Here is a 20435-nt window from a genome sequence, read left to right as displayed (position 1 = left end):
GCAGAGGGGAGCAGGAGGCTCAGTCCAACTGCGCTGCTCGGAGGCCCTGGGTCCCACCCGCTCTGGGGCCGCTGGTGCTCCTGGGCACCACCCTGACCTCCTTCCCTGGTTTCAGAGCCGTAGACCTGATCCGACACGGGGGCAAGAAGATGAGGTTTCTGGTGGCCAAGTCTGATGTGGACACAGCCAAAAAGATCCACTTCCGCTCACCCCCTCCCTAGGCGGGGCTGGGGGGACCCCCTCCTGCTGCCCACCGGCTGCCAGGTAATGGCGGGCGCCGCAGCTGTGGGTGTGTTTCTTAAACCCATGTGTTGTCCCCATGGTGGCCTCATGTTGAGAACACCCTGTTCCTGTTGTACATCTTAGTGTATATTTTATTTATATGACAGATGACACTAAGTTGTGATGTTTCTTACAGAGCTTTTATGTTTAAAGACTTTGATGTTTCAGAAGTAGATGCAATAAACTATCTTTCATATTCATAGTGGTGTCGCTGGGCTCTGCCATCTGTGGGCTCCCAGGCTGGCCCCCTGAACACCGCCTTGTGGGCAGCACTGTGGGGCTGCTGGGGGCTCTCCAGGGCCACTTGCCTCCCTGCCAGTGTGCAGAACCACCGCTGGGCCCAGGAATGGTCACTGTGGGTGGATTTATTTTGACTGACCCTTCCTGCCCCCTCCCCACCAGAAGCAGGAGCAGCAGGAAATAGACCATGCACCCATCCAGCTGGGAAGAGCACACTGCCCATCAGTGTGGGCTCACCTTTCCAGTCACCTTGCTCGACATGCCCCAAAAGCAAGGGAGCCTGACGCGCCCTGAGGGGCTGAGCCACCTGGGCCACCCTCCTGTCCCAGGAGGCCTCCTGCTCCTCCCTGATTCCTCTCTTATCACCAAAGCCAGTGGCTTGGCTCTGCTGCTGGGCTGGTGACCATAGGCTCTTAATCTGCAGCTGATGTCCACCTGGCTAACTGTTCCCTCACCCTGGCAGGAGGCTGGCTTCTTTCTCACCAGTCACGGTACTAGTGGGGGTGGCACACTTCTGCACTGTGTGAGCGTGAAGGGGGCCACGCTGGGCGTGTTCAGCAGCTTGGTGGCACGGGTGCGGACGGCTTCCGCATCCTCCTGTGTGTGTGGAGCTGGATGCTGCGCCCTGGGCCAAGGTCCTCATCTTTGACAGGAACAGAGAGACACTGGGGACAAGGCCTCAGTTCATCAGCTGCAGTGCACCCCTCACGTGAAAAGGCCTCCTCGGAGGACCTGACCCTCTGAAGCAATGTCCTGGGTGGGTCTTGGCACTGGGCTCAAGCAGTTCTCTGCTACCCCCTGCTGAGCACCAGGAGGCGGTGCCACACATCTGCCCCAGGCCTTTGGCCACTGTTCCATTGCTTGCCCGCATCAACACCCCACCCAGCTCCAACCAGTGGCCCCTGGCCAGGTGCCCCAAATGCTGGGAAAAGTGCATTTTTTAAAATGGCTGGACCCAGAAGGAAGGAAATCCTTAGAGCCCAGCACTGAAGTGAGGGCACAGGTTCAGAGAGGCTGCAGCTGGCTTGGGCAGCTGGGCTGCGGGACTCAGCACTTCACATTTCTGCTTTGGTTACGGGGCCTGATGAGGTAGAGGAGCAAGGCCTGGCCACCTGCAGCTGAGGAGCGGCCGAGGGTTCCACTTCCTCCAGAGTTCCTGAAGGGCTGGGCCCTGGGGAGAAGGCCTAGGACCACCATTAACAGACCTCTCAGAGCCGACTGCACGTGGGGCTCTTCAAGACATTACAGCATTTGCCCATTTAGTCCTGAAGATGTTTTCCAGAGAGACCGTGGGTAGACACATCAGTTAGCCATGGCCATAATTCAGTAAAGGGGGGAAAAAGTCAGAGGGCTGAGCATCTTAGAGCAAAAGCATTTATTCCCACTCGGGCCTCCTGCGCTGGCCTGCAGGCGTGGCCTGGTAGGAGCTGGCTGCATCTCTGCGTCTGCCCCTGCTCCATGCTGCTCCCACCTCACCCAACGCACGAGCTGGGGCATGTTCTCACAGCAGTGGCAAAAGTGCAACAGGGCAAAGTTAGATCTAAAATGTGGACATGAAGGTTGAGACCCAGAATGAGTAGGTGCAATTTGCAGCAATTAGAGTTCTGAAAGGAGAGAGAGCACATAAGGGAGAAGCAATTTTTAAAGCCCTAAGGGCTGACAATTTTCCAGAATTGAAAGACTAAAATCCTTAGAATCAAGAGGATCAATGAATGCTTGGAGAGGGTAAAGCAAAAGATAACTACACTTAAGTACATTAAAATGAAACTACGGAGCCCCAAAGACAAACAGAGGATCTTCACAGCTGCCAGAGGGTAGGGTAGATTTCTAGAAAAACGCCTCAGCAGAATGCTAGCCTCTCCCCAGACAACAGAGAAACAGTGAACAGTGGTCTCTCTCCAGGGATGAGGAAAAACTATTTAATATAGAGTTATAAACCCTCCTAAGTAATCTTCCAAAAATAAGGGCACATTTAAGATATTTTCAGATAAACACTGAGAGAAATTAGTACTGATAGACACCAAAGAAATTGTACTTCATGAAAATCACATCTGCTGGAAGGTCTAAGATGGCAAAATATATGATAGGCAAATAAACAGGCAGATAATTATAAAAGCACTATATAAAGCAACACGAGTAGCATCTGATTTGGGAGGTGTTTAAATAAAAAGTCAGTGGGAAAATTCAGGATACCAGCTGCGTGTAAGTTGTTTCATTGTTTTGGAGATACTAATGTTACTGGTTAACTTTAGACTTGGTTAAGAATATATATTGAAATTTCAAGGGTGGCCACTGAGAGAACAGAAAGAATATTTAACTTTCAAACAAACAGAGGAGAAACATGGACTGTGAAGGAACAAAACCCAAGGTGGAAAGGGAGTGGGGGGAGAAAACAAAATAAGGTTACTTACTTTTAAATAAGATAGTAGAAATTTATCCAAAATTATCAGTAATCACAACAAATGCAAATGGACTGAGACTGGTTAAAAGTCAAAAGATAGTCAAACTAGATAAACATAATCTATCTATGTAATATTTGTAATAAATATAAAACAAAAGAATGTATAAAAATTAAAGCTAAAACGATGGACAGAGATATATCAGATGTATAAAGTAATTAAAATTCAGTTCTCCAGGAAGATGAAACAACTCTAAACTTGGATGCACCTAATAATATTTTTTTCAGGATACATAAAGCAAAAATCAGAGGGAAACATGGATGAATCCTCTATCATCATAAAGGGAGGCCTAAGCATAAATCTCAGTAATTGGTAAATCAAACAGGTAGAAAATCAGTTAGGATATATGAATGAGCAAAAGAGACAAGGACTATGCTTCCTTGACATCTTGGAAATTAAATACCATTTTTTCCCTAGGCTGACAATAAACAAATTCATAGGTGTTTTCGTCAGATTTTTCATCACTGTGATCAAAAAGAGCTGACAATAACAAAACAGAGGAGGAAAAGTTGATTTTGACTCACTTTCAGAGGTTCAGTCCATGGTGGGCTTACTCCACAGCTCTGGGCCCAGATGAGGCAGAACAAAACATTATGGCAGAGGGGCATGATAGGAAAGCAGCTCAGAACACAGCAACCAGGAGGCAGAGAGAGAAAGCGAGGGGCAGCATTATTCTCCCCAGGGACAAAACAGAAACCCCAAAGGCACACCCCCAGTGGCCCACCTCCTCCAGTCCCCCTACTTGCCTACAGTTACCACCCTGTTAACCCATATAAGTGGATCAATTCACCGATTAGGTTACACCAATCATTTCACCTGTGAAAATTCTTGCATTATTTCACATACGAGCTTTTGGGGTACCCTTCATAGCTAACCCATAATAATAGGTTAAGACAGAGTGCACGGTGATCTGTGCTTCAGAGGAAAACAGTGCAGCTAGATGGGATGGGCAGCGTGTGGAAGGAGAAGGAGGAGGGGGAGAGGGGGCAGTAGTTAATTTGCAGTGTGTCTATTAACTTCATTGATAAGGTGTCATCAGTGCAAAGAGCAGGAGATGAGGAACAAGCCAGTGGGTGTTTGGGTGGCAGAGCACTCCCAGGAGGAGCAACACGCACAAAGGATTTAGATTGGGTGCATTTGTGACTTAACAGGACGGGAAGGCCAGTGAGGCTGAAGCCATCAAGGGGAGTTGTGGACAACCGGCTGACAGTGTTTGGGGCCCAAGGACTTTGGATTTTAGTCTGGGTGAGACGAGAATTTATTATGAGACTTGGGAGCAAAGAAGCTATGAGACTTAATAGAATTATTTTTAGCTGCATTGAGTGACCAACTGTATTGTCATTTGTACTGAGAACAGAAGCAGGAAACTCTGATATGAGGTTATCACAGTGACCCAGGTGAGATGTTGGTATCTTGGAGCAGAGTGTCATCAAGTCTAATTGGTGGAGTGAATTCAGCTACCTGCTGGGAGGCAGACATTTTTTTTTTTTTTTTCAGTGCTGGGAATCAAACCAAGTGCCCCACACAAACCAGGCAAGCACTGTAGCAGAGCCACGCCCCTCACTCTTACCAATGTAACATGTGAATGGAAAATAATCCCTATAAGACAAACAACAATAAGTGTTGGCGAGGATATGGGGGAAAAGGTAGACTCACACACTGCTGGTGGGACTGCCAATTGGTGAGCCAATATGGAAAGCAATATGGAGATTCCTTGGAAATCTGGGAATGGAACCACCATTTGACCCAGCTATTCCTCTCCTTGGACTATACCCAAAGGACTTAAAAACAGCATACTACAGGGACACAGCCACATCAATGTTTATGGCGGCACAATTCACAATAGCTAAACTGTGGAACCAACCTAGATGCCCTTCAGTGGATGAATGGATTAAAAAAAGTGGCATATATACACAATGGAATTTTACTCAGCAATAAAAGAGAATAAAATCATGGCATTTTCAGGTAAATGGAAGGAGTTGGAGAAGATAATGCTAAGTGAAGTTAGCCATTCCCAAAAATACAAATGCCAAATGTTTTCTCTGATATAAGGAGGCTAACTCATAATGGGGTAGGGAGGGGGAGCATGGGAGAAATAGACGAACTCTAGATAGGACAGAGGGGTGGGAGGGGAAGGGAGGAGGCAGGGGATTAGCAAGGAAGGTGGAATGTGATGGACATCATTATCCACAGTACATGTATGTATGAAGATACGAATTGGGTGTCAACATACTTTATATAAAAACAGAGATATGAAAATTGTGGTATATATGTGTATTAAAATTGTGATGCAAAAAAACCCAAAGTAAACGTATAAAGACATGAATTGGCGTGAACATACTCTATACACAGAGATATGAAAAATTGTGCTCTATATGCATTCCACTGCTGTCATGTATTAAAAAAATAAAATCAATAAAAGATAAAAAAAAGTCCCTAAAAGATTGATTGCAGTGATATTGTTTTGTAATGCTAAAATTAAAGGGAAACAATATATTTTGAAGGATACTATTTATGTGTGTGGGGGATCCTACATTTCAAGGAAGTCGATGAAACTAATGGCTCAGGATTGGGATGGCAGAACAAGGGAGAATGGATGGCCAGGAGAACCTGGGTAGATGTAGGATGTCACGTGGGTCCCAGTTCTGGTGCTAGGTGGTAAATGAATCTGTGCTTATTAAATTATATGGTAATCAACGAAAATAAAAATGCTGTGCATAGGTCAGAGATGATGGTATTAAAGGTCAGGGATAAAGCTCAGTGGTAAGTACAACAACTAGAACTTTCTTTAAGCAATGCAAACTATAGTTATTGAACATTTTTTAATCAATTTTTAATCGATTTTTTGTTATTGAACATTTTTAAGTTTTAATGGCATATAATTCAAATACCATAGAATTTACCAGTGGTTTCTAGTATATATTTAGAGTTGTGCAAATTTCCCTACAATCTAGTCAGTGACATTTAAAACATTAATGAAGAATTAAACAGGAGATTTTGTCACAAAAGAGAGGATTAGTGGACTGAAAAACAAAAGGTCTGAATAATATATCTGGGGTTAAACATAGAGAGGTAAAAGGATGGAGAAAAGAAGTTTAATTTAGAAAGAGAGAGAAAAGGGGCATTTCATGCAGTGTTTTTAAAATCCCATTCATGAAAATCAAGACCAACCTCCTCTTTAGTTTTGGAAGTATAACAGCCCAGGTGCACATTTTCCGAAATTCCAACTTGGATTTGAGAACTCTGATTTTATCACTGGAAACAAAGACTCTCCGTTGTTTTCCTTCAAGTGACCCAGTGTTTTATTCATTTCCTAGCAATGTCTGCCAAATACCCACATCTGCATAGCTTGTCCTTCTTTCAAATAACAGTGTTGGCTTAAAAAAAATAAAAGAGGTTCAACTCACAAGAGAGCCCTGCACAGGCCCCCACACCACATGGCTTGAGGGCAGTCTGTGTCTAAGAGGCCCAGGGCTTGGAGTGCGTGCCCCATGTAGTCACAGCAGGTATTAGAAGAGCTTGTGTCCCAGGGAAGTATTGAATAAAGTTAAAATTTGCTACTGCTTCATCGAGGACATCTTAAGTGAAATCACACTTCTCGCAGAACATGAGCACGTGGAGGGATGAAGAACACGACTGTGAGTGCAGGTTGGCTGACCTGCCACTGCTTTTGCCCACCAGGCAAATCTCAACGTCCAGGATGAGGGGCAAGATTTAAAAAAGTAAACACTTTGAACACTTCTAGCCATATGTGTTTGTGATCAAGCATTCACAGGAAGGTCTATGATATTGGTGCTAAAAGAAGATATGAAAACGTGCCAGCGCGTGGGTCCCTGGAGCAGCCAGGGAGTCCAGAGCCACCAGGTGAGGGCAGGAGAGGGGGCAAAGGCACCACGTGATGGGAAAGTGGCTGGGCTGCCTCTACTCTCTCAGCCAGAGGACCAGCCCGGCTGGCGCTGGCCGGAGGAGTGCAGCGCCCTCTCCAGTCATCCCTGGGCACATCCCAAACGCATGGGTGAAGCTGTGTGTGCCATGCAAGGTAACATGCCATCAGCATTCTACATGTGAACACGACAAACGCAACACTCTAAACCGTGCAGGCGCAGTTTCCTCAGTCCCCGGCTTTCAGGGTGGCTGTCCTCACCGGGGCTAATCGGCACAGGTAGGCACGGTGAGGGCTTCTGCGAACACACCTGTCCCGGGGTTCCTCTTAACCTGGCTGTGACCCCAGCTGGCGGGGAGGGTGGGATGAGGCTGGGTCAGGAGGTCGTGGGCCGGGGCTGTAGCTTCGTAGGAATCTTTAGGTTAGGGCCCAGGGGCACGTGGGCGCAGAACCTCCCCGCCTAGACCTCCGCACCACCGGGAGTCTAGCGGCTGGGGCGGGGACGGGGCCTGAAGGCCGCCTGGGCTGGCCAAGAGGCCCGCGGGAGGCAGCGCCACCTCGTGGCCGATCCTTTCCAGCGTCGGGCAGAGCCTGGGGCCACCTGGGCTTGCCGACTGGGATTTGGGGGCTCCTGGGCGGGGGGTGGTTCTGTGGCTTATAAACTCAGTCCTGGGCCCAGCATTCTGAGAACGGCTGCCCGTGGCAGGTAGTGGGAGCCTGCAAAGGTGACAGCACTCCAGCTGTCCTCTGCTATGTCAAGACCCCATACTTGTGCCCTCAAGTTACTGAGGGAAATAAACAGGGAACCTGTCCACGTGCCGTTAATAACCGGGGACACACTGCTTCCTGTGGGTGATGGATTATTTTTTGTCGGGGTGCTGGTGCAGTGGGCAGGGCTGGTGCAGTGGGCAGGGCAGGCCCTGCCTGTCCGGCCAAGCCATGCCCTGCCTGTCCGGCCAAGCCATGCCCTGCCTGTCCGGCCAAGCCATGCCCTGGGACTGGGCAGCAGCTCAGGGCAACTGCTGCACTCCCTGGTTGCCGTCTTCCTGTAGGGGCGCAGGAGGGAAGAGGGAAAAGAACCTGCAGCTACTCACACAAGCTTTTAAAGGTTTATTTGTACTGTATCTCTCACGCCCCCAAACGGTCCAGAAATAGGAACAATGGGGCAGGGTCTGCAGCTTCCAGTCGGCCCAGAAAAAGCGTGAGGCCACCAACTACAGAGGCAAGGGTCAGACACACCCCTGAGGGGCTGAGCCACCTGGGCCACCCTCCTGTCCCAGGAGGCCTCCTGCTCCTCCCTGATTCCTCTTATCACCAAAGCCAGTGGCTTGGCCCTAATACCAGGCCGGCGAACCTCAGGCTCTTAATCTGCAGCGATGTCCATATGGTCAATGTCCCCTCACCCTGGCAGGAGGCTGGACTCCTTCTCCACCAGCCGGCTGACCATGCGCAGGGCCAGGGGCAGTGACGTGTTGGTGTCACGGTGATAGCGAGGGTGGCACACTTCTGCACTAGGTGTGAATACAAACTGGGCCACGCTGGGCATCTTCAGCAGGTTCAGCAGCTCCGTGGCCCGGATGCGGATGGCTTCTGCATCCTCCTCACTGTGTGTGGAGCTGGAAGCTGGGCCCTGGGCCAAGGTCCTCATCTTTGACAGGAACAGAGAGACCCTGGGGACAAGGAGGTCCAAGCCTGTCCAAGCTGCAGTGTACGAGGGGTCCAGACCCCTGATGCACATGGTGGCCTGGCTGTAGCCTGGCAGTGCCCATCCCCAGCCAGGACCCTGTGCAACACCAGGACAGACATCAGAAGTGTCTCTTCCCCATGGAAGACAGGGTTTCCATCTTTCTACTCCCTAATCCAGTACCTGGGGATCAGGTCCTGGCTCCGGGAGGCCAGCTTGGTCAGTGTGGTCATGAGCACAGTGACAACCTGTGGTGGACACCTGGGCTGGTCTGCTGAGGGGCGGGATTGGGTGACCTCAAACAGTAAGGCCTCCAAGGCTTCGAAGAACTTGTTGATCTGCTCCACAGTGCACCGCCTGTCGCAGGTCACTGACAGATACTCGCCGATGGCCCACACCTAAGCCCAGGACGGAGGCTTAGCCCCTGCTGCAGACCCTCCTCTGTCAGCAGAGGGCGGGAGAGGCCAGGCCAGCTTACCACACTGGTGAACACGCCTGCTCTGCTGTGGATGTTGCTCACGCTTCCTACGAACTCCAGGAGCTCTCTGGCTAGCTCCACCACCAGGGAGGGATTCCGCTGACACAGGGCCAGGAACTGAGAGCTCAGCACCCTGCCCGGAGAGCAAGACGTCCAGGCTCCATGCAGCTCTCCAACTCTCAGGCCTGCCCATCCAGTCTAAGAGCCAGGAGGTGACCCCAGAGCGACGGGTGGCCAGGTGCAGGTGAATCCTCACCCAAAAGTCAGAAGATGAGGATCCTCCCCACCCCTACAGGGCCTTTTACCTCACTGGAGAGGTGACCAGGCCTGTGTTGTCCTCAGTCCTGGACTTGAGGGAGGCCTGTGTCAGGCCTTTAGGAAAAAAATGACCCAGAGGGCAAGAGGGTCGGGAAGGAGGACTTAAGCCGGCCCTGGAAACAGGCTTAGGGGAGGGAAGGACAAGAGAATGTTCTGGATTGGGGGCTGGGCTGGGGCAAGGCTGGGGGTGCACGTGGGGCCGCTGTGGGCGTGGCAGGATCTGAGGCTGCTGGGGACAGCCGGGAGGGGAGGGGAGATGAGCCTGGGGGCAGAGCTGCGGCAGTGGAAGGGGAGCAAGGGTCTGAGACGGGGTTGCTCAGTGTGGGACCTGCTCCCGCTGTGGGGTGAGGCCCACCTGTGCACGCGGGCCTCGTACTGCGGGACCTGGTAAAGTGAGTCACTTCTCTCCAGGAGCAGCAGTGCCAGCTGGGTGGTCAGGGCCCTGTCAGCAAACTGTAGGTCAAGAGCAAAATATGGACACACTGGACACCACTTTCTGGACATCACAACAGGGGGAGGGGAAGGCCCAGGAGCTGGAAGGGAGGCCCTTGTGCTTCCTTCTGAGTGGCCTCCCCCAGTACTCAGGACCATGCAGACAGAGTGAGGGGTGCGAGGGGAGCTGGGGGAGGGCTGATCGGGAGGGGGAAAAATCCCTGGCCCCAGGTGCCCTGGCAGGACCCCACTCCTGACCTGTGGCTCCCCCTGCAGCAGCCGGCCTGCGAGGCAGGGTGCAGTCTTGCTCAGCTGCAGCGAAGCCCAGGCTGCCCAGCCCGCATCCAGCCACGCCGTGACCAGCCTGTCTCCAGGGGCCCCACCTGGGTTGAGCTCCCTGGGTGCAGCCAGTGGGAGCCACCGGCATTCAAGAAGCCTGGAGCTCTAGGACACATGGCTGGCTCTAGCTGGGGCCACCAGCCCCTCGAAGCCACTTAACCCTGCCCTGGGGACAGGGAACAGGACCTGGCTAGGGCTGTGGAGTGCACCCTCTCCATTTCTGACCCTTAGAGCAGCCAAAGAGTGCAGCAGGATAACCGTCTGCAGAGGTCAAGGGCAGTGCCACAGTCCTCACACTGGGCCAGTGCCCCCGCTTGAGGCCCACGGGAATGGGGAACTGGGCAGTGGGCTCACCTGGACCACAGCAGAGAAGAATGCCTGGAGCAGGGAGGGCACTGCCTCGGCACACTGGGCCACCCGGGCACAGCTGGCCATGGGCTGCAGCAGCTGGTGGAGCAGCGTCAGCCTGGGGACACAGTGGGGCCGCTCAGTGTCTCCAATGCCCCCCACCTGTGGAATCCCATAGGCACCAGGAAAGGACAGGACAGACACAGTGGTTGGTCACGGGGGCCACCCGCCACTGTTCGTGTCAGGCCCTGTCCCCATCACTGTCTGCTTGCTCTTCAGGACGACACCCACCCACGGGGCTCAGGGAAGCCCCGAGGTGTCAGCACACCCAGGAAAATGGGGCTGGCCGGCGGAGCCGCAGGGTCTGCCCGGGTTGCCACCTCCTGGAGCGTGCCAGGCCCCAGTGTCCCCGTCTGTAAAGGGTGTGTTCACAGCACCAGCTCAGGGTTCTGGAAACTGAAGGAGCAGGTCCAAGATTGGCTGTGCTTAGAGGCCACCCCGCGACATGAGCTAGTCCTCTGCAGGGCTGCTGGCCACAGCTGTCTCCCAGGTCTGGGAGGAACACAGTCCCGTGAGGCAGGGAACACACAGGGCCCCACAGGGAGCACCATCCTGATGACAGCTGCCCGGTCACTGAGCCCCACCTCTTTGCGGAGCCACTGGCTTTGGTGCGCAGCAGGTGCTGGAAGAGACCCTGGCACTGCGGGTCGCGGAAGGCCTCCAGGCAGCTGGGAGTCCTGAGAGAGGCGTCCCACAGGGGCCTTTCAGATGGGGATGATGATGATCTGTGTGTGAGAGTACAAGGCCTGGCTAATACGGCTCCTGGCACCAGATTTGGTCCCTGGCCCCCAGGTCACCAATGATCAGAGAGATGTCACAGTAACATCAGTTTCTTGGGGTAACAGGGAAGGACCCTTGGGACTTGTGGGAGGCCCTCCCCGTGAACATGAAGACAGGCAGGAAGGCTCAGGGGCTGCCCTGAGTGGGTGCTCAGTACAGCGCAGTGTGGGGGCAGCTTTGGGGGGGGGGGGGGCGGGGCCGAGAGCTGGAGTGGTAACGGAGCTGAGGGGGCAGAGGGGGGAGGGAGCAGGGTCCACCTGAGCTGCAGGTGCAGGGCGGCGGTCAGGCAGGGCAGGTCCAGCAGCGTGTGCAGCATCTCCACGGCTGTGCCAGCGTCCACCAGAGCCGGGAGGAGCCCCACAAACTCGGAGGTGAGGGGAGGGCTGTTCCATGCCAGGAACTGTGGGGCGGGAACAGCAGCTCAGCTGCAGGCGGCGGCCTTGCTCTGCCCGGGCGGGACCGCCTCTGCCCCTCCTCTCACACTTCCTTGTTTTTGCTGCCAGTTATGGTGCAACAATTAAATCAACTTTTTAACCACTTGTTAGGTTTTTTTCTTAAGATAACTCTCTAAATGGATGTGAGAGGCCACCCGGTGAAGCACAGCACAGACCAAGGCACCAGGGAGGTCCCACGCTTGCTCAGTGGGGACGAGCTCACAGAGGCAGATGGGGCGCACTGCCCGCAGCTACAGTGACGGTTCTGTTAGACCCTGGGCCTCTACACCTCGCCCTGTACCCCACACCTCGGGGCCCAGGACTGCATGCTGGGGATAGGCCCTGGACCCTGGCACCCTGGCCCGTGACCCCGTAGGACTACCGCACATGCCTTGAACAGGTTGGGGAAGCTTGACTTGAGGATGCCGAGGAGGTGAAGGTCGAACAGGGGAAGGTTGTCCCTGCAGAACCGGATGACCTCGAAGGCCAGCATGGGGTTGTGGAAGTGCTCAGAAGGGAGCCTGGTGAGCAGGTGCTGGTAGATGGCCTCTGAGCCCACAGCCGCCGCCTCCCCTGCAAGGCAACAGACCCATGTGGGCGGGAAGGCCTGCTGCAGGGGCCTCTTTACCGCCATGTGGCGAGGCATCTCTGCTGCCCCTGGGGGCCCCTTGACATCTTGGCTGAATCTTGAGGCCAGCATAAGCCTTGAGCACATAGACTCCAGAGACGCCCCAGACAGGAAAATCCAGAAACCCCAGAGCGTCCGGGAAGGTGCTGGTTCTCAGCTTCCGGGTTTCACAGCTGCGATGTGGTAAAGACAGTTTTGAGCCTGACACGAAGCTGAGAATGTTTTGTTTCACTATTTAAAAAATAAAGGGAACCACCATCGGGGCCAACAGCCCCTGGAGAAAGTAACGCTCTATAACTGAGGACAGAAGGGCTGTCCTTTCACGTGGACTCTCCTCCCCAGCTTGGGGCTTACCGTGATTCAGGAAGAACTGGGCAAGGGGCAGCACTGCCCGCTCGCTGCCTGGGTCTGTGCCCAGTCGCGTGTGGAGAGCCTTCAGGCAGGAGAGGGTGCGGTACAGGAAGGAGGGGTCCTGGCGGCACAGCACATCCAGGATCAGTATGGCTTCCACAAGGCACTGCAGGGACACCCAGGCCATGTCAGGGGGCTGAGCACTGCCACTGCCCCAGCCGCCCCAGCCGGCCACTTACGGCTTTCTGCAGGTCCGCGTCTCCCTTTCGCAGGGCTCCTGGTAAGAAGGAAGTCAGCTCACCTCTGCCCCCACCTCAAACAGCCCCGTGAAAAGGTAGCCAGGTGAGGACAGGGAACGGCTGGCTGGGAGAGGACCTGAAGTGGCGACCAGGGCCCACAGGGTGCAGGATGGGGTGGGACGGGCCTGGCTGGGTCGCAGGCCTGCAGGTTTGATCACTGCAAGCTCATCCTCAGAAACAAGGAGGCCCCTGGGGCTAAGCAGCTACCCGGGGACCCAGCCTCCTTTGAGCAGCTCAGTGAAGACCTGCTGCCCTTGACCACACCTGGCAGGAGGGGAGCTGGGCTCGGGGGCAGTCCTGGGCATGGTCCAGGCAATGGCCTGAAGACTTACGTCTATTACTCTGCTCAATGAGACGCTGGCAGTACTCAAAGGCCGCCTCCCTCAGCCGCTCCCATGGGGGCAGCAGGCGGGTGGCTGTGGAGGCAGCAGAGAGCACAGACAGGGTGGAGCCCTCCAGCTCTGACTTGTCATCTGTAGGAAGAGGGGTGGCTCAGCAGGACAGTGTGGCCCATGTTCGGCCATACTCAGCTGCCCCTGCATGGATGGGTAAGAAGGGGACACCCACCGGCTGGCCCAAGTGGCCACGTGGCCCCAGAGCCTGTCCACTGCACCTGGCAGCTTTCACCCCACACTGGCTATAGACCCCTGTCTGGATGCCAGCTGTTTCGCCGTCTATGAACCAGGGGTTTACTGAAGAGAAGGAATTCAGTGAGGCTGTCTCAACAACTGCATGGCTGTTGGCCTTACATGAGCCCTCTCAGGCTTCTCTGGGCCATCACGAGGGTCCCTGGCGCTGAGGCCCTGGGGGAGGCTGATGGTCTGGGCCTCGTTTTCTGCTGTTCCCAGCTCAGCAGGCCTTGCTGCTGGCCTCCCGGACTGCCTCACACCTGCGCCCCCTACCTCCCACCAGCATGTGAGGATTTGTGCACCTGCCTCTTACCCTCGTCTGACCTTTGTCTCCCCCGGCTCACCTGTGTCCAGGGTACTCGGGCCCTCGGGGCTTTTGTGCAGTAGCCACGCCCGCAGCATGGAGAAGGCCTGAACGTTCAGCCACTGGTCCTCTGTGAAGTGCTGGCCCGTGGAGAGCACCGTGAAGAAGTCCGAGGCCACCGCTCCGTCAACCTCAGTGATGGGGCCTGGCTGGGGGAGGAAGGACAGGGGCTGGGGGTTCTCTGGGCCAGCTGGGTGCAGAGGCTGAGGCTGGGGAACAGCCGACAGGTTCACAAGCTACCCAGGAGGGCGGAGAGGACACTGCAGGTGGACATGAACTCAAGCATGGCCCAGGGATGTGAGCCTCGAAGCCCACCCATCCCGACCCTACATCGGAGGTTGCCTACTCTTCCGGGTCCAAGCAGCAGCCACCTCATGACATGTAGACACACCACACGACCCCAGGGCAGACAGTGTCCTGCATCTTCTGGGTGTCAGTCCCACACAAACCTCCAGAGCCACACAGACTAAAGGACTATGGCCTCCTGACCCAGGGTCCCCAGTGGAGACATCAATGAGGGATTCTCCCAGAGCCAGTGGAAGGAGAGGTGTTGATGGGAACCTCATGGTCAGCTGACTGTGGGGACACAGAACTCCCCAGAGGGGGCAGAATCTGTGATTTCAGTTCTGAGACCTCTAAGCAGCTTGGGCTCACCTGCCGGGCCCTGGGTGTGGAGAAAAAGCCCCCTGAGTGCGGGAGCCCTTGCTGGACACTGGCATGGCGGAGCCAATCCACAAGCCGCTTGCTGAGGAGGTCGGTCTGGTCTGTGGTGAGGGGTCCCATTGAGGAAAACAGTTAAACACTTCGGACTCCCAAGTCCCTCGTGATGCTGGTGGAAGTGGCTCAGGAAACAGGGCCCTACAGGGCGTGATCCAGGGAGCCTGTGGTGTTCCCCAGGGAACCCTCCCATCCTCTTCCCACACCCCCCCATGGGAATGCTGGAGAGAGGGGCCAGGAGGGAAGACCCCGCGTAGGTGCCTCAGGAATGGGCCTGTGTACCTTCCTGGAGGGTCCCTGGGGCAAGGCCCACCACCTTTGACAGGACAGGGAGGAGGTGCCTCAGACTGGGCCCCTCGGGCTGCCGGCTCTCAAGGACTGTAAAGATGCGCTGGCCCACACTTCTGACCTCCTGTCTTCTGTCACCCTTCAAAGCAAACAGAGCAGGTGCTGAGGTGCTGCCTCAGCCCACATGCTGGAGTGAGACCCCCACTTCAGAGGTCTGCAGGAGGCTCTCTGAGGAAACTCCGTCCTTGTGAGCCCCTCCCTGATGTGACCCTTAGAAAAACACATCCCTGTATGGTTTGGGGCAGGGCCTCTGGGGCTGCCATGTAAACAGAGATTCAAGGACCCAGTCTCCTCAGAGCCAGGTGGCAAGGAGCGGGCACTAGGTTGGATGCTCAGGGACAAGGAATCTGGGCCTGGGCTGCTGGTCACTACCATGAGTGGCTTGCAAGGCTTCCTGTGGGCATGTGCACTCCAGGGGCTTCCTGGCCTCCAAATGGCAAGGCCACCCAGGTTACGGAGGAGGCAGGTACAGTGGGTGGCACTTTAGGATGGCTCCTGGGCAGCCATGCTCCTGGAAGCACAGGTCTGGCCTGCTCTGTCAGGCACGTCAGTCACCTCTCAGTGAAACCTCCTCTGTGTAGTCCCCTCATGACAGCAAGGCCTCTGATCTGGAGACACCTGGAAAGCAGAATGCCACTGCTCCCCTGGTGTCACTAATGCTACCCGTACATGTGTGTAGTAATGTCGCCTAAGCAGCCCAGACTCCGTGGCCTGATCTAGCCTTCAAAGGAGTCCTGTGTGGCTCCTTCCCAAGGAAAAGAGGACACAGGCAGGCACCTGCCCTTTCTGGATGTCTCTGAGCGCCAGGAGGTTGGGGGGGGGGGCGCGGGTGTTCACCAGCGGTAAAAGCTGCTGAAGGCAATGAATGTGAACCGAACCAGGTGGCCCACCCAGCCTATTGGGCACAAGCAGGGTCACAGGCAGCTTGCTGTGCTCCCCCCAGGACCCAGGACCACCAGAGGCAGGACGTTCACCCTGAGTGGCAACAAGTTCGTTACCTGGGCTAGGAGCACAGATGCCACCAGACTCATCTGCCGGGTGTTCGGGGCACGATCACAGGACAGGGTCAGGCTGTCAGAGGGTGACATCTCTCTCAGAATGGCAGCACAGAGGACCTGGAGCTGCTCGGGGCATGTAGGCAAGCAGAGGGTGGCCTGCAGCAGGTCCACGCATGTCTTGTCCAGCCTGGAGGTTGAGACCCAGTGGGCAACACATCACACCCACTGCAAGGGCACCCGGCACCCCAATGAAGCTGGCCTGGGTCCATCTGGCAGGTGGACTGGACATTTCCCCACGAGGCCCTCTGGTGTTGGTTTTCAGGGACACAGAGGCTCAGACACGGAGGAGCATAGCACCACCCTGCAGGACGCACCAGGCTGCCTCAAGGGGCAGGAGCAGCTGCCTGACACTCACCTCCGGGGATACTTTGTGGCCCAGACAATGAGGAAGAGCCTCTGCAGGGCGTCCACAGCCGCTGGGCCCAGGTCCTCCCGCAGCAGCTTGATGATCCGGGAACAGAAGCCCTGCAGCTCCTCATCCTGGATCTCCCTGAGGAGGAAGGGCATCAACAGCTTGCCTTGTGCCTGGGGACCCCGCGGTGCTGCCTGAGCAACGGCAGCAGCCCTCCCAGCCTGGGGGACAATCCCATCCAGTGCAGAAAGAGCAGGAAGCTGCAGGGGCGACGAACCCCAGTTCACGGTAATGACCCTTGAGTAGAGATGCCACATGTTGCAGTTCTGTGCTTCCAGAAACAAAACTAAAACTGATTGACTTTAGGAGTTGCATTCAAATGCAAGGGCAAGTTTAGTTCAAGGAAAGCTTTTCAAAGGATGCATCAGTGAGCCTCTCACTTCTGAAAACAAGGCCATGTAAAGCTTATAAGATAGCCTGATTATAAGGTAGTCTGATATTGATTGGATTAATTTGAAAATATGTCAGCACTTGCAACAGGTGAGATTCTGGTCTCTCTTTTTAGATTTCTATTCCAAACTAAAAGGCAAAAGGTGAAGGAGGTCCTGCAGACAGCACCACTGAGACCTGAGAAAAGCCCCTTCACCCTGACCCTCTCCTTGTGACCCCATGGCTGAAGACCCCACTGATGACCTCCTGACCAGTCCAAGCTCACACACTGAACCCATCCTGAACCTGTCACATATTTGAGCTGCTACCCTGGGGTGGCAGAGGTTCAGTGATGGTCTGGAGCCAAGGTCTTGAGTGGCTCTGGCTTTTCCCTGAAACCCATTGGATACATTCACTACCACCCCTTGTCCCTGTCTTGTTTCCCACTTAAGCCATTCAGTCATATTGTGGAACCTAAGCTAGAACAGGTACAGGCTAGAAGAAGGGACATGGAAAGACAAGAGGACAAGTCGAGGTTTCTGTCTAACTGGGCTCACATTGAGCCATAAACACTAAAGGAGACTGAGAGAGGAGCTTACCAGTCTGTCTTGCAATTTTAATGGGAGACTCTTTTCCAGAATGGTGGTGCTACTAATCTCCAAATTTCAGGCTTCTTTCTTTGTGGTGCTGGGGATGGAACTCAGAGCCCCGCATGCAAGGCCTAGGAGGTGCTCTACCCCTGAGCTACAACCCCAGCCTCTCAGGCTTCTTCCTCTAAGGCCAACCTGCCCAGTCACTTCCAAATCCTGGCCCCTCCCTCCTTTCTCTTGCCCCTTTATGTGGACCCTCTGCCTGAAACTCCCCACCCTGAGCTTCTGTTGCCACCTCCTCCCAGAGATCTTCCCCTGCCTTGCTGTGCACCAAAGTCCCCCAACCTTTATTTGCGCCCCACCTGGTCCATTGACTCAGCTCACAGACATATTTCTGATTCCCTTCTCCACCCTTGCTTCCTACACCTCCGAAACATTCTGAGGGAAATGACAGTTTCTTCACTTTCACACCTTAGCCATTTTTAGTTTAAAAAAACAGAAGTTGTCACTGGCTTAAAGCATCCAGTGGGGGCTGGGATTGTCATTTAGTGGTACAGCACTTGTGTGAGGCACTGGGTTCAATCCTCAGCACCACATATAAATAAGTAAATAAATAAAGGTATGTGTCCATCAACAACTAAAAAACGTATGTATTAATAATAGTAATGAGCATACTGTGGAAACTAGTGTTTCCAAGGGGAAAGATCAGTCTTAACTGCTAAGGTACTTTCTCCAAGCGTGCCTACAGGCACTGTGGGAACTCAAGCATTTTCCTTCAGGAAACGATGCATGCTGTCCCCAATATGCCCCGTCACAGAGGAGAACATGAACTTGAACAGAAAGCTGTTCTTTGCTTTTCATTCTACTGGTCCATGGCCCTGGACAGAATGAGTTGGGAATGACATTGAGTGGGTTTGTTTTTCCTTGTGTCTGTGAGCAGGTTTGTGGAGGGATGCGGGTTTGTTTCATTCATTACCTAAACTCAAATGATCTACACATGCATCCTCTACTGAAGGCAAGGTGGGCCACACTGGACTCATGGGGGTGGCAATGTGGCACTTTCCCAAGACATTTTCAGTGGTTACTCTGACCAGTTTTGTCCTGGTCAGACTTCCGACCTTAACTTGCCTTCTTGACCTTGCTCGCTATAATTCCATGGACCTCAACCTTCCTAGTATTTCTCATCAGTTAGTCCAACTTTGAATCTAAATTAGTTTTTTAAATGAGGTTCTGGCTGCATTTTCATCTTTTACTTTTGATGGTACTGGAAACTGAAGCTGGATTGTTTTTAATCACCGAGCCACATCCCCATTGTTTGATACAGGGTCTCGCTAAATTGCTGAAGCTGGCCTCGAATTTGTGATTCTCCTGCCTCAGCCTCCAGAGGAGCTGGGTCTACATGCGTGCACCACAACGCCCAGCTTGCATTTTTCTTTGTTTTAAAAAAAGGAGGACCCGGTCTGGGGCTCGTTGGTTTGTAAGGAGGGGCTAGGTCTAGTCGGAGCCCAGAACCAGACTGAGCGCAGGGTGGCGAACAGTTCCTCAGTCTGGCCGCATTTCTTTCGCACAACACTCGCGCGGCATCCCCGCCGCAGGGGCGGTGAAGAGCCGCGGGGTTCAGCTCCCCGCCTCTGAACTCGGAAGCCGCTCATTCCCCGCCTGTCGTGAGTGCGAGGCCTCCCGTCGCCCTCCGTAGCTCGGCTCAGCGGTCGCCTCCGCGGCCCGCAGCCCAGGAAGCTGCCCCGGCCCGGCCCCAATCTCCGGAGCCGGTCCGCCCGCGCTCCCGCTGTTTGCCAGCACCTGGGCCTGGCGAGCCCCGCACCTGGCCTGGTGGAGCAGGCTCTCCGCGGCCGCCGTGAACATCCCGCCGCTGCGAGGACACCCAAACCCGCGCCAGTGCCGCAGGACTCCAGGGACTTCCGGGGCCGCATCACGTGCCACGTCACGTGTCACGTCACGTACGGAGGCCGACCTCCTCGGGCGCCCCGCCGGCTTCTAGAGCCTCGTCCCGTGGGAGGAGGGCGGGCCCTCGGCCTATAGGTTTCGACGCAGAGCGTCTGGGGGCGGGGCCGGAGGCGCCTGCGCTGTGGGTCCTGGTTGGCTTCGGGTTCGGTGGACGCTGTGCCCCCGGATCTCTCGTTGACCCCGGAACTGCTCGCTCTGGCACCTGGTCGCCCGGCCTCGGGTGGCGCCATGTCCTAGTGCCCCCTTCCACTTTCTGTTTTTTGAACGGCTGGGTGGCGTGCAGGCCTTATGGTGGCGCGGCCCGGAAGTGGCCCATCAACTGCGACTTGTTGCGGCTCTTTTTTGTTTTAAAGCTCTAGTTTATTTAGCACCGATCTCGGGCTTTAGGTACAGCTTTAAAAATGTCATTCAGTTCCCACCTAGGATGTCGCTATCTTTTGCAGACGAAGCCACAGGCTGCGAGGGGACGTGGGTGCCTATTAGCTAAAAAAACGAGTGAGGTGCCGAGGTTATGCTGGGCCCCGCGGCAGCATTCCCACCTGTAAGCTGCTTGGGGGCGCTGGAGACACCCCGCAGCTGCTGTCCAGCGTGATAAGCACCTGGCCGCCTGAACTGAGCCGGGATCCCACCGGAAAGGCCTGCATGGGGTGGGCTCTAAGGGTGTGGCAAGGGGCAGCCTAGGCAGCATGCTGCCTTCTGTAGTCACAGCGTGGTGACTGCATGGGGTAGGGAGCTAGAGAACTCCTCTAACTAGTAGGCAGACTCGGTAACCATTCCGGGGTGGGATTTGCAGGCCCTGGTGATTGAAAGATTAGAGAGCAGGAAGAGGAAGGGAAAAGCCAAAGGCAAACGGCAGGTGTCTCGCTTGGGCACTGGGTGGTGCCATTCATTTGGTATTGAAACAGAAAGGGAAGTTTGTGGAAAGTCATTAGGTGAGCAAACCCTGATTTGAGTCCCTTCCTTTGTCA

General features: G+C 54.6%; 2 protein-coding genes across 3 annotated transcripts in view; one reads left to right on the top strand and one right to left on the bottom strand.

Annotated features, from left to right (window-relative positions):
* The window catches only part of Radil (Rap associating with DIL domain), a 56237-nt gene extending 55783 nt beyond the window's left edge, over positions 1-454 (top strand). For both annotated transcript variants that reach the window (XM_071605407.1, XM_027919738.2), the window contains one exon: positions 116-454. In XM_071605407.1, coding sequence (XP_071461508.1) covers positions 116-221 — 106 coding nt within the window. In that variant the 3' untranslated portion in view covers positions 222-454. The remainder of the gene's footprint in view (positions 1-115) is intronic.
* A 7505-nt stretch (positions 455-7959) lies between these two features.
* Positions 7960-19425, bottom strand: Ap5z1 (adaptor related protein complex 5 subunit zeta 1). The gene is made up of 17 exons (XM_027956220.2): positions 19325-19425; positions 16487-16621; positions 16072-16258; positions 15008-15152; positions 14663-14772; positions 13989-14157; positions 13348-13488; positions 12956-12993; positions 12720-12882; positions 12129-12310; positions 11561-11703; positions 11108-11248; positions 10470-10581; positions 9700-9797; positions 9027-9159; positions 8732-8946; positions 7960-8534 (listed from the first exon to the last, which is right to left on the bottom strand). Exons 1-17 carry the CDS (start codon positions 19363-19365, stop codon positions 8264-8266), a joined length of 2424 nt encoding a protein of 807 aa, XP_027812021.2. The 5' UTR covers positions 19366-19425; the 3' UTR covers positions 7960-8263.
* Positions 19426-20435: the final 1010 nt, after the last annotated feature.

The sequence above is a fragment of the Marmota flaviventris genome, chromosome 19 (genome assembly GCF_047511675.1).
Source record: "Marmota flaviventris isolate mMarFla1 chromosome 19, mMarFla1.hap1, whole genome shotgun sequence".
Lineage (NCBI taxonomy): Eukaryota > Metazoa > Chordata > Mammalia > Rodentia > Sciuridae > Marmota > Marmota flaviventris.
Note: the sequence above shows the minus strand (reverse complement) of the source record. Positions and strands in the feature narration are given on the sequence as shown.

Excerpts from the sequence above, each read along its gene's own strand:
- Ap5z1 (XM_027956220.2), bottom strand. The coding sequence starts at position 19,365 with ATGTTCACGGCGGCCGCGGAGAGCCTGCTCCACCAGGCCAG. Across the intron at positions 14,773-15,007 it reads CCCAGGGACCCTCCAGGAAG|ACCAGACCGACCTCCTCAGC; the intron begins GTACACAGGCCC and ends CCCTCACCACAG. Across the intron at positions 14,158-14,662 it reads CCACACCCAGGGCCCGGCAG|CCAGGCCCCATCACTGAGGT; the intron begins GTGAGCCCAAGC and ends TTCCTCCCCCAG.